This window comes from Panthera onca, chromosome E1 (genome assembly GCF_046562875.1).
Source record: "Panthera onca isolate mPanOnc1 chromosome E1, mPanOnc1 haplotype 2, whole genome shotgun sequence".
Taxonomy (NCBI): domain Eukaryota; kingdom Metazoa; phylum Chordata; class Mammalia; order Carnivora; family Felidae; genus Panthera; species Panthera onca.
The window spans coordinates 43,565,131-43,581,801 of NC_138352.1; the positions used below are offsets into that span (position 1 = coordinate 43,565,131).

Here is a 16,671-nt window from a genome sequence, read left to right on the forward strand (position 1 = left end):
CTAAAGCTCTTTTTCCCTTTTAATTTGAAGATGAGCTCTTTAAGACCCTGGTTTTGCAAGGAAAAGTTCTGCCTTACGATCTATTCCACCTGTACAACTCATTGTTGCTCAGTCTACAAGCTTGAGTGTCATTTCATAGAACAGTAATTTCCTGAGGGTGATCTACTCAATGCCCCTACATATAAAGGAGAGCTATAATCACTCTTACCTAGCAGGAAAAAGTTAAAAAAAAAAAATACACACACACACACACACACACACACACACACACAACATGATGTATCTATCTCTGGAAGATAGCCATTGCCTGGAATGGAAGAAAACAATTACTTCACCTAACTGTTTTCAGAACTTGATCATAAAGTAAGGTTAGCCTTACATTATAATCATTAATGAAGTAAGGTTAGCTTTACTTTATAATTCTTGGGTTGAAGGGTTTTTGGTTTGGGGTTGTTATTGATTTGTTGTGTTTTTGTTTGTAGACTCTGGTGCCAGACTACCCAGGCTTGAATACTAGCTCTGCCACTTACTAAATGTGTGGCCTTGAGCAAGTGACTTAACCTCCCTAAGTCTTATTTTCCTAATCTATAAAAATGGAGATGATAATACTCCATACCTCACAGATTGGCTGTGAAGATTAAATAAGATAAAGAACTTAGATTAGTATTAGATTAAATATATAATATAAATTATATAAATAATATGTAACATATATATTACATATATAATTATATATAAATTAAATTAAATATATAAAGAAATTAGAATAGCATTCAGCATATAACAAGCATTATGTAAATGGCAGCTATTACAATCCTCAATCCCTTATCTGAAACTGAGAGCCAGATTTCTTTTAGAACTCAGAAATCTTTTTTTTTTTTTTAAGAAAGCTCTATGCCCAACATGGGGCTCAAACTCACGACCCCAAGATCAAGAGTCGCATGCTCCACTGACTGAGCCAGCCAGGTGCCCCCAGAATTCTTTTTAATATTATATAATACCTCCAGCAGAGACTAGGGTAGCACACACTGCAGTCAAACATATTCACATTTCTACAGCAGAACAATATTCACAAATAAGTGGGATAAGGCCATAAATAGCTTCATATCAATTCAGGTCACAAATGAGACCACATCAGGTCAGGTTTTTCTGCCAACTGAATTACCAAAAAAATGCTTCGGTTTTCATAGTTTTTTGGATTTCTGTATCACAGATAAGGGACTGTGGACTTATATTATTATTCGAATTCCATTAACTGCCAATGAAAATATTTCAAAAAATATATCTCGGTTCCAGCTTTTGTTTTTGTTTTTTGGTTGCTCTTTATTTTATTTTAGAGAGAGAAAAAGCACGTGAGGGAGGGAGAGGGGCAGAAAGAGAGAGAGAATCTTAAGCAGGCTCCACACTCAGCACGGAGCCCAACACGGGGCTTGATCCCACGATCCTGGGATCATGACCAGAGCTGAAATCAAGACTCAGACGCTTGGGGTGCCTGGGTGGCTCAGTTGATTAAGTGTCTGACTCCGGACCTTGGCTCAGGTCATGATCTCATGATTCATAAGACTGAGCCCTGTGTCAGGCTCTGCGCTGATAGTGTGGAGCCTACTCGGGATTCTCTTTGCCTCTATCTCTCTGCCTCTCCCCTACTTGCTCTCACTCTCTCTCTTTCCTAAAATATATAAACAAAAGCCTAAAAAAAAAAGAGTCAGATTCTCAACTGACTGAGCCACCCAGGTGTCCCTCAGAAAATATATTTCAAAATAAGAAAACATTTCTACTTTAAAGACTTCAAATTGTTTAACATTTAATCATCTCACATCACCTGTCTTATTCAAAAAATGACTACTTAAGGTTTCAGTAAAATTCTACATTGTTATAAAACTTTTCTAAATATAAAACCAAACTCCTTATGTTGTCATACTATTTACCACTACATGACATTTTATTATATATATACTTCTTGTTCTATTTGTCTCCACCATTTGATTTTAAGAAACAAAAGTTTTATATTTTATTAAAATGTAAATCTTGTTTAAACGGCTGTTAACCAAAAAATAAATAAAATAAAATAAAATAAAATAAAATAAAATAAAATAAAATAAATGGCTATTAACCTAATATCATAAAGATTATTCCTAATTTTAGTAATACAGTCCATTTGATATTCAGTGGCAAAGGTAATACCATTATAATACATTCTGTAATGTAAGAAATTCATGGGGCACCTGGGTGGGCGCTCAGTTGGTTAAGTGTCCGACTTCGGCTTAGGTCATGATCTCGCAGTTTGTGGGTTCAGGCCCCGCATCAGGCTCTGTGCTGACAGCTCAGAGCCTGGAGCCTGATTCTGTGTCTCCGTCTCTCTCTGACCCTCCCCCATTCACATTCTGTCTCTCTGTCTCTCTCTCTCTCAAAATAAATAAACATTAAAAAAAAAAAAAAAGAAATTCATAATATGTCACCATTGTACACAGAGGGCTATCAAATAACATCTATTTAACTCATTATATTAAGACAGAAGCTCATGCCTTTCTAGACTAAATTCTATTTTATTACCTGAGCAGCCAGTAATGCATTTTTCAATTCTTCTCTGGTAACTTCTGGGCCATCAGTTTGCCCAACTAAGCCTATTGTATTATTCTGAGAAGGCCTATCTTGCTCTGCTGTTTCCTTCAGATGAGCGCTAAGATAGGCTTTGGATGCAAGAAGGTATCCATTCAACATGTGTAGAGTGATATCCATCAGTGGCGGGCATCTAAACACAGAAAAAAGAAAAATAGTTGAGAAAGAAATAAATTTATAAATTAGCCAGAACATGATCAATCAGTCCTGAACAGTACCTGAAAAAAACTAAAAAGAGTAGTAACACTTTTCCCACTGAAATATTTATTCTAAACATAAAAGTTTAATATATTTGTCTTAACCTCTGTATTTCAAGATTATATTGAAAATATTTTAAGTATTAACTATTCCATCTTATCAGCTAAAATCAAATATAAATGTATGCCCTAGAGACAAGATTCCTTTTTTGCAAACGTTGACACTACCAGTAAATCTCTTAGATAATGAACCTGTGAAGCAGCTGTCCTCAAAGAGAAATATTCTATTATCGATAACATGAAGGAGATTAGAACACAATAGTTAATTCTTTCTACTCTTGTTTCTTCTTTGGAGCACGACAACTCTGTATTCCAAAAGTTCTTCATCCACTTGACCTGGAGTAAGTTATTTTCTGAGCCTCAGTTTCCTTATCTATAAAAGAATATAGTTATTCATTCCTAAAAGAATGTTACAGATTAAATTTAAATGAGATAAGAACAAATATAAGAAATATAAATGGGCGCCTGGGTGGTTCAGTCGGTTAAGCGTCCGACTTTGCCTCAGGTCATGATCTCACAGTTTGTGAGTTCGTGCCCTGCATCAGGCTCTGTGCTGACAGCTCAGAGCCTGGAGCCCGCTTCGGATTCTGTGTCCCTCTCTCTCTCTGCCCTCCCCGCCCACACTCTCCCTCTATCAAAAATAAATAAACTTTAAAAAAAAAAAAAGAAAGAAAACAACAAAAAAGACAAATTAGTAACCACTAAAATTTAAAAAGCCAAGCCCTTAGAATAACTGGAAAATGTCACTTCTCAGTCTATCACGGAGGGAACTAGCATGTGTGCATAAGCAGGCAGTATAGCTGTGTTTATAACTGTGAAACAATGCAAACAGCTTAAATGTTCATCAATAATATATCCATGGTTTTTCTGAAATGTCCAAATTTTCTATAATAAACATCTGTGTATTCACAGTGAAAAAAAAATATGTCAATCGTTAAAAAACTATGGCAATGTTTCCTAAAATTAAAGAGAATAATCTGGGGTACTTATTTGAATAAAGCAAAACAAAACAAAACAAAACAAAAACAACTCAAGCTCCATTCCAAAATTTCAAATCAGAGTTTCTGGAGGACAGGCCTAGTAATTTACATATGGAATACTATGCAGAAGTTAAAACAAATGAGGTAGAACTATGCATATCAATATGGAAAACATATAAACAACACTAAGTTTTTTTTTAAAAGAACAAAATAATACCTACAATGTATGACTTGTGTTTTTTTTAAACCACTGGGGAAAAAAGTATTTCTACTTATAAATTTATAAATATGTAGAAAGTAAAACTACACACAAACCATTATGACAACAAAGTTTTCTCTGGACACATAACTAGGATTGGTCAGGAGGCCAAAGAACAATTTTGCTTTAGCCATGTCAACGTGGTAGATAATGAGAAAAAACAAGATTTTTCACTGTATACCTTTTTCTTCTGTTAATCTTCTTGTTTGTTCACTTACTAATGAACACTAATGTGTTTGTTCGCTTACTAATGAACACTAATGTGTTTGTTCACATTACTAATATAATGAAAAGTTTCATACACACATAAAAAAGGAAAGATGATAATCTCCAATAACTAATCACCTAGCTTCAACAGTTATCGACATATGGCCAGTCATTTCCTCTATGCCCGCATCCACTTTCCCACCACCAACACTGGGTTAGTTCAAAGCAAATCCTAAACATCATATCTTTTTATGCATATATCTTTTTATATTATTTGATATTTTTAAAAACCATATGGATGATCACTTGGTAAAAAAGTTAAATTTTAAAAAAATTAACAAAATTGGGGCACCTACTAAGTGGTTCAGTCAGTCAAGTGTCCGACTTTGGTTCAGGTCACAATCTCACAGTTCATGGGCTTAAGCCCCATGTCAGGCTCTGTGCTGACAGCTTAGAACCTGGAGCCTGCTTTGGATTCTGTGTCTTCCTCTCTCTCTGCCCATCCCCCACTCACACTGTGTGTCTCTCTCTCTCAAAAATAAACATTAAAAAATGTTTTTTTTAATTAACAAAATTAAAAGGCAAAATAGAACCACACAGGAAAAATCAGCTATATATATAGAGAGTGCGCGAGAGAGCGTGTGCGCTAATATCCTTTATGAAGAACTCTTTCCAAATCAAAAAAGATAAGCATTATAATAGAAAAGTAGACTAAAATATAAAGAAGAGATAGCAATAGCCAATAAACGTATTAAAACATTCAATCTATAAACTGGTTCAGCCGTTCTAGATGGCAGAATAAAAATATGAGTATGAATCAAAATATGAATATGAAAAATATGAATGAAAAGTCTTGAAAATGAGCATGTTACTTTTGCCTCCATAATACCATTTTTAAGAGTCTGCTCTGGAGCACCTGACTGGCTTAGTCAGAAAAGCATGCAACTCTTAATCTCAGGGTCATGAATTTGTGCCCCACATTGGTTACAGAGATTACTTAAATAAATAAACTTTAAAAATAAAATGTTTACAAAAAAAGAATCTGTTCTAAGGAAATTCTCAGTACACAGTCACCACAGCACTACTGATGATAACAAATAACAGAAATAAGCAAAAAAATATCCAACAATAGGGATTGGGTTAAGCATAGCATATCTATATGGAATATTATGCAGCCAATAGATATAAGAATACCTATTAATGGGGGGAAAGTTTCACAAGTGAAAATCTAAGCTACAAAAACATTACATACATTATGATAGCATAATTTGACAACTTCTTGAACAACTGGAGACAATTCAAGTGAAAAGTTACCTACTTAAGTGGATTTTTAACATTGACAAATTGTTTTAGAAGTTTTTTTCTGGAAGTGTTATTTACTGCTATTTTTCTTTTATTAGATACTTAAGTGTCATTTATACTGTTCATTCTTTTGATTCCTATTTCCTATGAGACCTTGATCTCACCAAACCATACGTGGCTGATTTTGCAACTTTTGTCACTTCACAAATATCATCCTTCAGTTGAGGAGAGAGGAGTACATTCAGAGAGTATATATCCTGGTTAAGTCTTCTTTAACTCCAGTTTCCATCCCCCATCCCAAGCCATCTAACCTAAGGCTTCTCAAGGTACCACCTACATGACCTCTTTAGCCTAACATTCAAGGCCCTCGATAGGCTGACCCCAACTTGACATTCCAGTTTAAAGTGTGTTCCTCTGAACAACTTACCCCTCCATTCCAACAAAGCCTTTTTCATTTCTGTTTCTATACTTTTGCTCAAAACTGTTCTTTTTCCCACAATGCCTTCCTTGACCCCTTAGCCCCATCGTTATAGTATCTACTCATCTAAACCCTATTTCTATCCTTTAAAATACTACTCAGGTCCCACTTCATCTACATCTTTCCTGATCCTTTAACAGCATTCATATACTATACCATTCATCTGCAAATGACCATATTATTTAACTTCTCATGTGTTTGTATTATTTCCCCATGCAGGCAATAATCACTTCAAAGGCAGGCCCCTCATCCTATATATCTTTGAGATTACTTAGCAATTGGAAATTCAAATATTAATGATGTGAATTAACAAAATCTGCCCCTTGAGGTGAAGTCACTTCAACTCAATTGATTAAGTTCAAAAACTGACAAGGAATTATAGACAAGTGTGGAATCAAGCTAACATCACAACTTAAAATGCCAAAAAGATCACAGCTTTAGTGTACATAACAGTTCATACTAAGCCAGTTTTTTTAAAAGCCTTTTACAAAAATGCTAGCAACAAGGCTAGGTTTTACTAATCACATATTAAATATTAAACTGAATAAATAGTTCTTGACTGAAGACAAAAAAACAAACAAAACCTCACAGTTCATACTGCCAATTATCTGTAAGAACAGTAAGATATAAGCTTAAACTAAATTTCTTCAATTTCGTTTGACTCTCCAAAGTATAACTCCAAAATAAAAATGAAACTCAAATGACACATACCTGTGTACCCTCTGATCACATCTTAGGACAATGAGAGGATCTATCATCAGGTCATTCTGAGTATACTTTTGCTGTCGTACAAACTTTATTGAAGGCTGAAGTGCATTAACTGTCATTACCCACAGCCTGATGAGAAAATAATCACATGTTCAAAAACAGCTATATTATATTTCAAACTTGGAGCCATCTACTCCTAACTTAGAATGATATATTCAGGAAAAAATTTTTAAAAAGATGTGAATGAACTTGGAAAAATTAAGAACTATAGAAACCTAACTTAAGTATGATGTCTCTAAAACAAATGAAGATAAAACAGTAAACACAAAGTAGTTTCAAAAATCCTCACAGTTGTAATGGAATAATCATGGCATATGAAAGTATGAATGAAAATCTCAGCACTTTGAAACTGTATCTGGCCTCATAAATTAAGTCCTGGTTCTGTATCACCATAATATCTCAATGTGAGATGCCACTTAGAGATTAGACATCAAAACTATAAAAGTGATTACTAACTTGACTGTATATTATAATTTCTGAAGGATATGCCAGTATGAAGAGTACCTGATCTCTTACAGGGAAGCCCCAGAGTTCATCAGCCCCACCTTGCACACAGAGCTTGCTTGTCCACTCTTACATATGAGTGGACAGCCAAGAGTCATCAGACACCTAAGGAAAGCATCTAGTTTGAAAGATTAAAATATGCAAACAGAGGGGCACCTGGGTGGCTCAGCCAGTTGAGTGTCTGACTCTTGATTTTGGCTCAGGTCATGATCCCAGCATTGTGGGATCAAGTCCCGCATCGGCCCTCCCTCACTCTCTCAAATAAAAATAAATAAGTAAATAAATAAATAAATAAATATTTAAGATATGCAAACAGAAAGAAACTTCAAAGAAACAGAGAATGTAGGGATGAGAAATTTTTCTTAAGCCTATAATTAATATCCTTAAAGGACAGAATATTGCATATATGAAACAAGAACAGTAGGCATTTAAAAATATTCAGGTAAGAAAGAATTCTTAGAAATTAAGAATATAACAAAATTTTTTAATTCAAATCAAAGGCCAGAAGATAACACTGAGGAAATATTCAGAAAATATGTTTAAAAGACAAATTTAAAAAGAAGAGAGAAAATTGAAAAATCGGAGGGTTTAAACCAAGAGGCTTAAAATCCAAATTACAAAAACTACAGAAAACAGAGGAAAAACATTATTGAAGAAAAAATATATATATTAAAATGTCCTTAGAAATGAAGGCATTAGGAGTGCCTGGGTGGCTCAGTCAGTTGAGCGTCTGACTTCAGCTCAGGTCATGATCTCACAGTTTGTGGGTTCGAGCCCCGCATTGGACTCTGTGCTGACAGCTCAGAGCCTGGAGCCTGCTTTGGATTCTGTGTCCCCCTCTCTCTCTCTGCCCCTCCCCTGTTTGTGCTCTCTCTCTCTCTCAAAATAATAAACATTAAAAAAAAAAAAAAAAAAAAATGAAGGCATTAGTCCCAGACTAAAAAAAGGCCAAGCACATGAAACTATGAATAAAAAAAGGCCCACACCAAAATACATCATCATGAAATTCCAGAAAACAGTGAAAGAAAAAAACCCTACAATTTAAGAGAGAAAAAACAATGGTCACATACAAAGGAGTGGGAATTGGTATATCATTAGATTACTTAATAGCAACAAGGGAAGCTCAATTCATTCAGTAGGATGAAGTCTTCAAATTTCTGAAAGGAAAACTGAGCTAGAATTCTACACCCAGGCTAAAGAATAATCACATGTAATGGGAAGAATAAAAACCTTTTCACACCTGGAAGTCTCAAAAAATAAATAAGTTCTGTAAACACCCTTTCTCAGGGAACAACTTGAGTGTGTGTTCCACTCACTAAAATGAAGAAGTAAACCAAGAAAGAGAAAAACATGGAATCCAAAAAGAGAGACAAAAGCAATTCCAGGATGGCTACTGTGCATGTCCCAAATTGAAAAATGAAGATGGAAAGCTATGAAAGGAATGTTTCCAACAAAAAAATGTTACTGATACATTACCTGATGTATTATAACTAATTGTAAAGTAAATTTCCTCTCAATGAAGTTGAGGGATGAATTAGTTATTGATACAAAACAAAAACAAAAGCAAAACAAACCCCAAGCAAATGGAAGAGGAAAGTATTAACTCAGGGTTTGTGTATAAGGTATAAAGGAAGGCAGTTGTATAGGAAAGAGACTGTAATCAAAGGATATTGCATAGGTCACCTATAAAATTAGGACTTAAGAGGCACATTGAATACTGCTTCAACCAAAAATTTTGATACTACTGTGTTGGGAAACACAGAGGAAGGAAAAGTATGTATTGGGGGAAGAGGAACTCATGGAGGAGCAAACAGGTAAAAGTGCTAACCCTTTATCTTGTATAGTGGAAAGTTGTAAGATAATTTCTAAATTGGAAAGTCAGGAAATCATAGTAATTATATTACTGAGATAGGTGGGGGGACATAAATGCCAGAATAAAAAGGTAAGAGAGCTGAAAATAGTTGCCTCTGGGGAGCAACAGTCTAAAATGGGAAGGAATATACTATTTATGTTCTTAAGTTGTGTATTTCTTTATCTGATATAAGTAAAAATTAAATTTGAAAAGTATAGGGGCACCTGGGTGGACTCAGTTGGTTAAGTATCCAAATCTTGATTTTAGTTCAGATCATGATCTCATGGTTTGTGGGATCAAGCCCTGAATCAGAGCCTGCTTGGGATTCTCTCTCTCTCTTTCTCTCTCTCTCTCTCTCTCTCTCTCTCTCAATCTCTGTGCCTTCCCCACTTGTGGGCACACACACACTCTCTCTCAAAATAATAAGCATTTAAAAAAATAATAAAAAGCATAAATATTCCCAGACCTACTGAATCAAAATCACAGGTAAGTCCAGCCCAGCATTCTGTTTTTACTAGGTGTTTTTGGTTGTTTCTCTATTTAAACAGTATTTTCTTTTGTTTTTATTTAAATTCCAGTTAGTTAACCTAGTGTAATTTTAGTTTCAGGTGTACAATTTAGTAACCCAACACTCACATAAAACACTCGGTGCTCATCACAACAAGTGCACTCCATCCCCATCACCTACTTAAACCAGGTGTTTTTGATGCAATATATGGAACAGGAGAGACTCATCTTTGTAAAGGCAAAATAATTAATCCAGTATTCTCTAAACTTTACTGCACACCAGAATCACTGGGAAATACTTAAAAAAAAAATACTAATGGCTGACCTAATGACCACCAACAGACATTCTGATTTAATTGGCATGGGTTACAACTTGGGGGTTAGGGGTTTTAAAAGCTCTCCAGGTGATTTTTAATGTGCAGCAAAATTTGAAGCCATGGCAATGATTGGAAGATACAATGGTGATCTAAATCACAATTAGCCACAAAAGACCATACATGAGAACTCATTTTTAAAGATCTTTCTCAAGTTGGAAATACTTTAAAGTTTCTCTCTGTTTCTTAAAAGAAAGTTTATTCTTTTTTTTTTTTAATTTCTTTTAATGTTTATTCATTTTTGAGAGACAGAGAGAGAGAGGGGGAGAGAGGGAGAGAGAGGGAGAGAGGGAGAGAGAGGGAGAGCGAGCGAGCACGAGTGGGGGAGGGGCAGAAAGAGAGAGGGAGACACAGCATCTAAAGCAGGCTCTAGGCTCTGAGCTGTCAGCACAGAGCCTGATGCAGGGCTCGAACCCACAAACCGCAAGATCATGACCTGAGCTGAAGTTGGCACTTAACCGACTGAGCCACCCAGGCACCCCAAAGAAAGTTTATCCTTTTCCTTAAAATTATAACAGCTCTCTAATTAGCAGTCTTTAGGAAGGATTTATATTATCAGATACTCAACCATTTTTTCCACATTTAAGTTTAGGTTATTGTATACAATCACTGCTATACACTTATTTATTACATGAAACAATACACTGAAATTACCTTCTAGGCATCACAGTATTAAGAACCATCCATAGTTTATTGACCGTTTGAAGAATTCGCCGCGGAACCCCTGAATTCAACAGCTGGTTCATATTGGATGTTAATACTTCTGCATATGGTATAAGTTCACTGGCAGAGAGCAGAGTCAAGTGTTCTAGAATCTGCATCACTTGTGTGTGACTTACTGGGACAGCTGAAAATGCTAAAAGGAAAACTTAGCAGTCATGATCTAACTTCTATACAGCTTACCAAATATTTGGTAATACCGTCCTATCAGACTACACACTACAAAAATCAAGGAAACACTGTTGCTCAAAAAGAATAAAACTTTCAATCCTGCCCATAAGTGGCTATACTTAAAATAAGAGCCCTAAGAAAAATTCATGTAAGTATAGTTATATCATAAAAAAATAAAACAAAACAAAATAACAACAAAAATCCCATTTAAAAAAATACATTGGTGACCCAAAGACAAATGTCATTTCCTTGGTGATTCAGACTAATTTAAAAAATTGACTGAAACATGAAAATATACCCAAATATTGTTTTTGGTAGTAACATTCATTAAGATTCAAACTTCTTGATATCTTCCATCTGGGTGGCCCCCTCTATAGGATGTAAGTACCCAGCACACTGCTGTTAGTAAAAAGTATCCAGAACTATGCTTTTCAATAGAATAGTCATTAACCACATGTGGCTATTGAACACTTAAGAAATGTAGCTAGTGCAAAATGAGATGGGCTGTAAATATAAAACACCACATTGAAAGACTTTGTATGGAAAAACAGTAAAATATTTCATTAATATTTTTATATTGGTTACATGATGAAATAATAATACATTAGATATACTGGATTAAATTAAATAATTATTAAAATTAATTTTGCCTGTGTTTTACTTTTAATGTGGCTATAGAAAGTTTAAAATTACATATGTGGGTCATATCATATTTCTATTTGAGAGTGTTTGAACATTATCCAATAACAGCAAGTACATTGCTCTATTCCATGGCATTTATTTCTGACCAGTTCGGACCTTCCTAAAGCCATGTGACCTGTTTAGTGATGGACATAGAAACTATGAAAAAACAGATACAAGCATGTCAGAAAGAAATGGCTAAAACTCCTTAAACTCAAAGAAAATTACTTAAAATATATTAACCAAATATGGTTACATACCCTGGAACGCTTGGAAAATTCTGCATGATTTGAAGATTTCAATGAGCCTAACATCTCTTTGTACTACAACAGGGTAAAAGGAGTATCCAATTTACTATACCTTCTTGGAGTTGTTTAGGAGAGTGGTTTTTGGCATTATTGGTCAGTAGCATACGCCTTAACAGGGCATCAGTTCCTGTGATTTCTTCTTCACAGATCCAATCATCCACAATGCATAAATGTGGGTAATTAGTTGCAAGGAGACGTAGTAAAGCAGAATGTAACCCTTGAAAATTTACAAAAAGTCAACTGGATTCTTCATTCTCAAATATCAAAATCTTCTCCCTCCCCGTCCCTTCCATTTTCGGCAAACCAAAAGAATGTGCACTTCATACTTCATATGTGCAAGCATACTACCATTTGAGAACTTCTGTTCAGTAGTTCAGCTAGAGAATCTGCTTAAGATCCCCAAGTGATTTGATACACAAAAAGGTGGAAACTACAAGTTTTACCAAAAGTTCTCAAGCTTTCTTCTACCCTATCCTAATATAAAAGTCTCCCATCAGGGGGTGCCTGGGTGGCTTGGTCGGTTAAGCGTCCGACTTCGGCTCAGGTCATGATCTCACGGTCCGTGAGTTCGAGCCCCACGTCGGGCTCTGTGCTGGCAGCTCAGAGCCTGGAGCCTGCTTCCAATTCTGTGCCTCCCTCTCTCTCTGACCCTCCCCCATTCATGCTCTGTCTCTCTCTGTCTCAAAAATAAATAAACGTTAAAAAAAAAATAAAAAAAATTAAAAAAAAAGTCTCCCATCAGGAAAAGTCACTTGACATAGCAATAGTTCAAGAGGGAGGGAGGAAAAAAAAGGTGAAAAGCATGTCCATTTTGGGAAGATCATATATGGTTTGAAAAAGGCCTCACTGAGAAATTCTGACAGGCTTCGATAGAAGAACACATGCTCTCTTCCAGCCCAGTTAAGAATCACTGCTACAGATGGGTAAAAAATCAAAATTGCCCCCTTTGAGTACCTAAAAGATCTCAAGCATTCTATGTACATTTTTTCATTTCTCCCTAGCAGCCCTTCAAGGTAAGTAACATTGTCTTCATTCTACTGTAAGGAAACAGACTGAAAGACATTTTTTAAAGTTCCCTGAATCATATAGCTAAGTATGTCAGCCAACCAAAGCAGTACTGATGACACCTACAAGACACTGCATTGGCCTTCCTTCAAGAAGAGTTAAGGAAGCTCAAAAGGAATAGGAAACTTCCTTTTACTAAATCAAAGTCTTGCTTGTAACAAGACTATGCTATGCTATGCTTATAGCATAGTTTGACTATTCATGACTATTACTGTATAATATCAATAACGATAAAATAAATGATAGTGTACAAAATGTCTTAATTAGATACATGAAGTACCACTATGCTAAATGGCACAAAAATATTGTTGTTACTATATTATTATTATCATCCTCATCAGAGTTGTAAGACTAGTAGTAACAGTATTAGGTGTAATAACAGTACTTTTCATCCAATCATCTCCTTATTATGCAACTTAGATCAAATCATACCACTGCTCAGTCCCAGGAGGGGCAGTATCTGCTTCCTTTGTCACAGAAACTGCTTAAAATTAATATTTCTATTTGAAAAATGCTTCAACAATCAAAAGTGGTTTAATTTTTTTTTTTAATGTTTGTTTTTGAGAGACAGAGAAAGACAGAGCACGAGCAGGGGAGGGGCAGAGAGATAGAGGGAGACACAGAATCTGAAGCAGGCTCTAGGCTCCAAGCTGTCAGCACAGAGCCCGATGCAAGGCTCAAACTCACAAACTGCGAGATCACAACCTGGGCCAAAGTCAGCTGCTTAACTGACTGAGCCACACAGGCACCCCAAAAGTGGTATTATTTTAAAGTTTAAATATCTAAATGCACAACTGCGTGTACAGTTAAGACTATCCCAAAACAGTCATAAAATGAGTACCTACAATAGTGAAAATTAATCTACACTTCATAATCTCTTCAATAAAATGTTACTTGCCAAACATTGTCAAATAAAACATTATTTCCTTGGAAAAGATTATGCAAAGATATAAGTAAATAAATGCAGACATCTGACTAAATGTGACCAAAGAAGGTCATCTTTGTTCCTGCTTGAAACCAACCATAACAAAGAAAGAAAAAGAAAACTCCAACTTCAGAGAAACAAACAAAAAACCCACACTCAAACATTACAAAGAGTGGTGTCAAATTAAGAAAAAAACTGAATTTTAAGAGGCGCATGGGTGGCTCAGTCAGTTAAATGTCCGACTTCAGCTCAGGTGATGATCTTGTAGTCAGTGAGTTGGAGCCCTGTGATAGGCTCTGGGCTGACAGCTCAGAGCCTGGAGCCTGCTTCAGATCATGTATCTCCCTCTCTCTCTGCCCCTTCCTCCTCACACTGTCTTTCTCTCTCTCTCAAAAATAACATTAAAAACATTAAAAAAAAACCTGAATTTCTAAAAATATTACTATATGTCTATTTGACAGTTTTACAGTAAAAATCTAGTAATTCTGTGGTATGGAAAATTATGGAGCAATTAAAAGCAATAAGGTAGATCTATATGTACTGGCATAAAAACATTTCTAAGACACCAAAAGAAAAAAGCAAGTATCAAAAGAGATAGGGTATAATACCATTTATAGTTTAAAAAAACAATTGTTTTACATGTGTGTAGCTATTAGCTTTAACCATATGAAACTGTATTTTTGTAGGTCAAAAAAAGTTGAATACCTGCAATTTCATATGGTTCGACTTACCAGAAAAAATGTCTGAAATTACATTCCAAAATAAAACTGGGTTTTGGGGAAGGGTAAATGCAAGGAGTAAGATAGGTATGTAAAGAGGAATTCACTTCTGAATTGTTGGATTTTTTACCATCAAGCACCTATTACACTTTATAACATTATAAACAGTACCGCATTTTTTAACAATAAACGTTAGCAGTAAAAAGCAAACAAAACAAATACCTCCCAACTCTTGCTGCAGTCCTTGAGCCTGTCGAATAAGGAATTTGATAGGAATCTGATCCATTAAAGAAGACGAATATGATTTGGGCTTTCTTTGCATAGCAGCTGTCAAAGATAAAAAGTGTAAGATAAAAACAGTGTAACAAACAACAGCAATCTTAACCTTCAACCTAAATGGAACAAAAAACATTAAATTGCATTTCATTCACTTACCCTGTGAATATACTTCACAAAAAATGAAGAATCATTACCTAATAGTGGATACACAGGAAAAGCAAGAACATATCTAAGGGGAAGATCTGGAAAATGCCCCTACGTTGAAACTAGTAGAGAAAAAAATTGTGAAGAGAAGCCATCTGCAGAAGTGTTATACACTAAAAAACAAAAACCAACAGAACAAAAAACAAAAAAAACCCCAATAAGTCAAGACTCTCCCAAAACTAATTAGGAAGACTAAATGTAGCCATGACCATATGGCTTAAAGCTTCATGACTCCAATAGTCTTAATTTAATTATATTATATATTATACTGGTGACTGACTTAAAAAAAAATTTTTTTTTTTAACATTTATTCATTTTTGAGAGACAGAGCACAAGTGAGGGAGTGGCAAAAAGAGAGAGACACACAGAATCCATGAAGCAGGCTCCAGACTCCAAGCTGTCAGCACAGAGCCCAATGTGGGGCTCAAACCCACCAACCATGAGATCATGACTTGAGCCTTAAGTCAGCCACTTAACCAACTGAGCCACCCAGATGCCCAGGTGACCGACTCTTTTTCTTTAGTTTATTATTTTATTTATTTTTTAATATGAAATTTATTGTCAAATTGGTTTCCATACAACACCCAGTGTTCATCCCAACAAGTGCCCTCCTCAATGCCCATCACCCACCCTCCTCTCCCTCCCACCCCCCATCAGCCCTCCTCAGTTTATTCTCAGTTTTTAAGAGTCTCTTAAGGTTTGGCTCTCTCCCTAACTTTTTTTTTCCTTCCCCTCCCCCATGGTCTTGTTAAGTTTCTCAGGATCCACTCTTTTTAAAGGAAGTTGGGCAGTATGAATTTGACTGCCCTCTCACAATTTCTATCTTTAGCCAGCAAACAATTCCTTTTTTTAAAAAAACAAGTCCATCTTAGGGGCAGCTGGCTGGCTTAGTCAGTAGAACGTGTGACTCTTGATCCCAGGGTTGTGAGTTAGAGCCGCACACAGGGTGTAAAGATTACTTAAAAATAAAATCTTTTTAAAAGATAAATAAAGAGGCACCTGGGTGGCTCAGTTAGTTAAGTGTCTGACTTCGGCTCAGGCCCATGATCTCATGGGTTTGACCCACGCACCCCCCCACCCTTCCCCCATATCAGACTCTGTGCTCATAGCCTGGAGCCTGGAGCCTGCTTCAGATTCTGTGTGTCCATTTCTCTCTGCCCCTCCCCTGTGCTCTCTTTCTCTCAAAAATAAACATTAAAAAAAAATTTTTTTTAAGTAATAAATAAATAAATAAAACAAGTCCATCTTAATTTCTCTTCTTTTTCTGTGGTCTTAAATCAGTACCTACTCATTTGCTTAAATATCTATTATGGACTAGTTTCCCTATTTCCAATTTCTCTTCTCTTTAATCCATCCTTCACATTGCTGCCATAGTCCTCTTATGTAAATACAGATTTTACCAGATCACGTGCCTCTGGTTACACGCTCAAAATCCTTCAGTGGATTCCTATATCCTACAGAATAAAGGTACCTACCAATCAACACTATCTTT

At 35.6% G+C, this 16,671-nt stretch overlaps 1 protein-coding gene across 3 annotated transcripts in view; it reads right to left on the minus strand.

Annotated features, from left to right (window-relative positions):
- The window catches only part of INTS2 (integrator complex subunit 2), a 59,803-nt gene that overhangs the window by 5,521 nt on the left and 37,611 nt on the right, over positions 1 to 16,671 (minus strand). For all 3 annotated transcript variants that reach the window (XM_060646561.3, XM_060646560.3, XM_078437379.2), the window contains 5 exons: positions 14,919 to 15,023; positions 12,040 to 12,204; positions 10,762 to 10,963; positions 6,814 to 6,939; positions 2,554 to 2,752 (listed from right to left, as the gene is read on the minus strand). In XM_060646561.3, the coding sequence (XP_060502544.1) occupies positions 2,554 to 2,752; positions 6,814 to 6,939; positions 10,762 to 10,963; positions 12,040 to 12,204; positions 14,919 to 15,023 (797 nt within the window). The remainder of the gene's footprint in view (positions 1 to 2,553; positions 2,753 to 6,813; positions 6,940 to 10,761; positions 10,964 to 12,039; positions 12,205 to 14,918; positions 15,024 to 16,671) is intronic.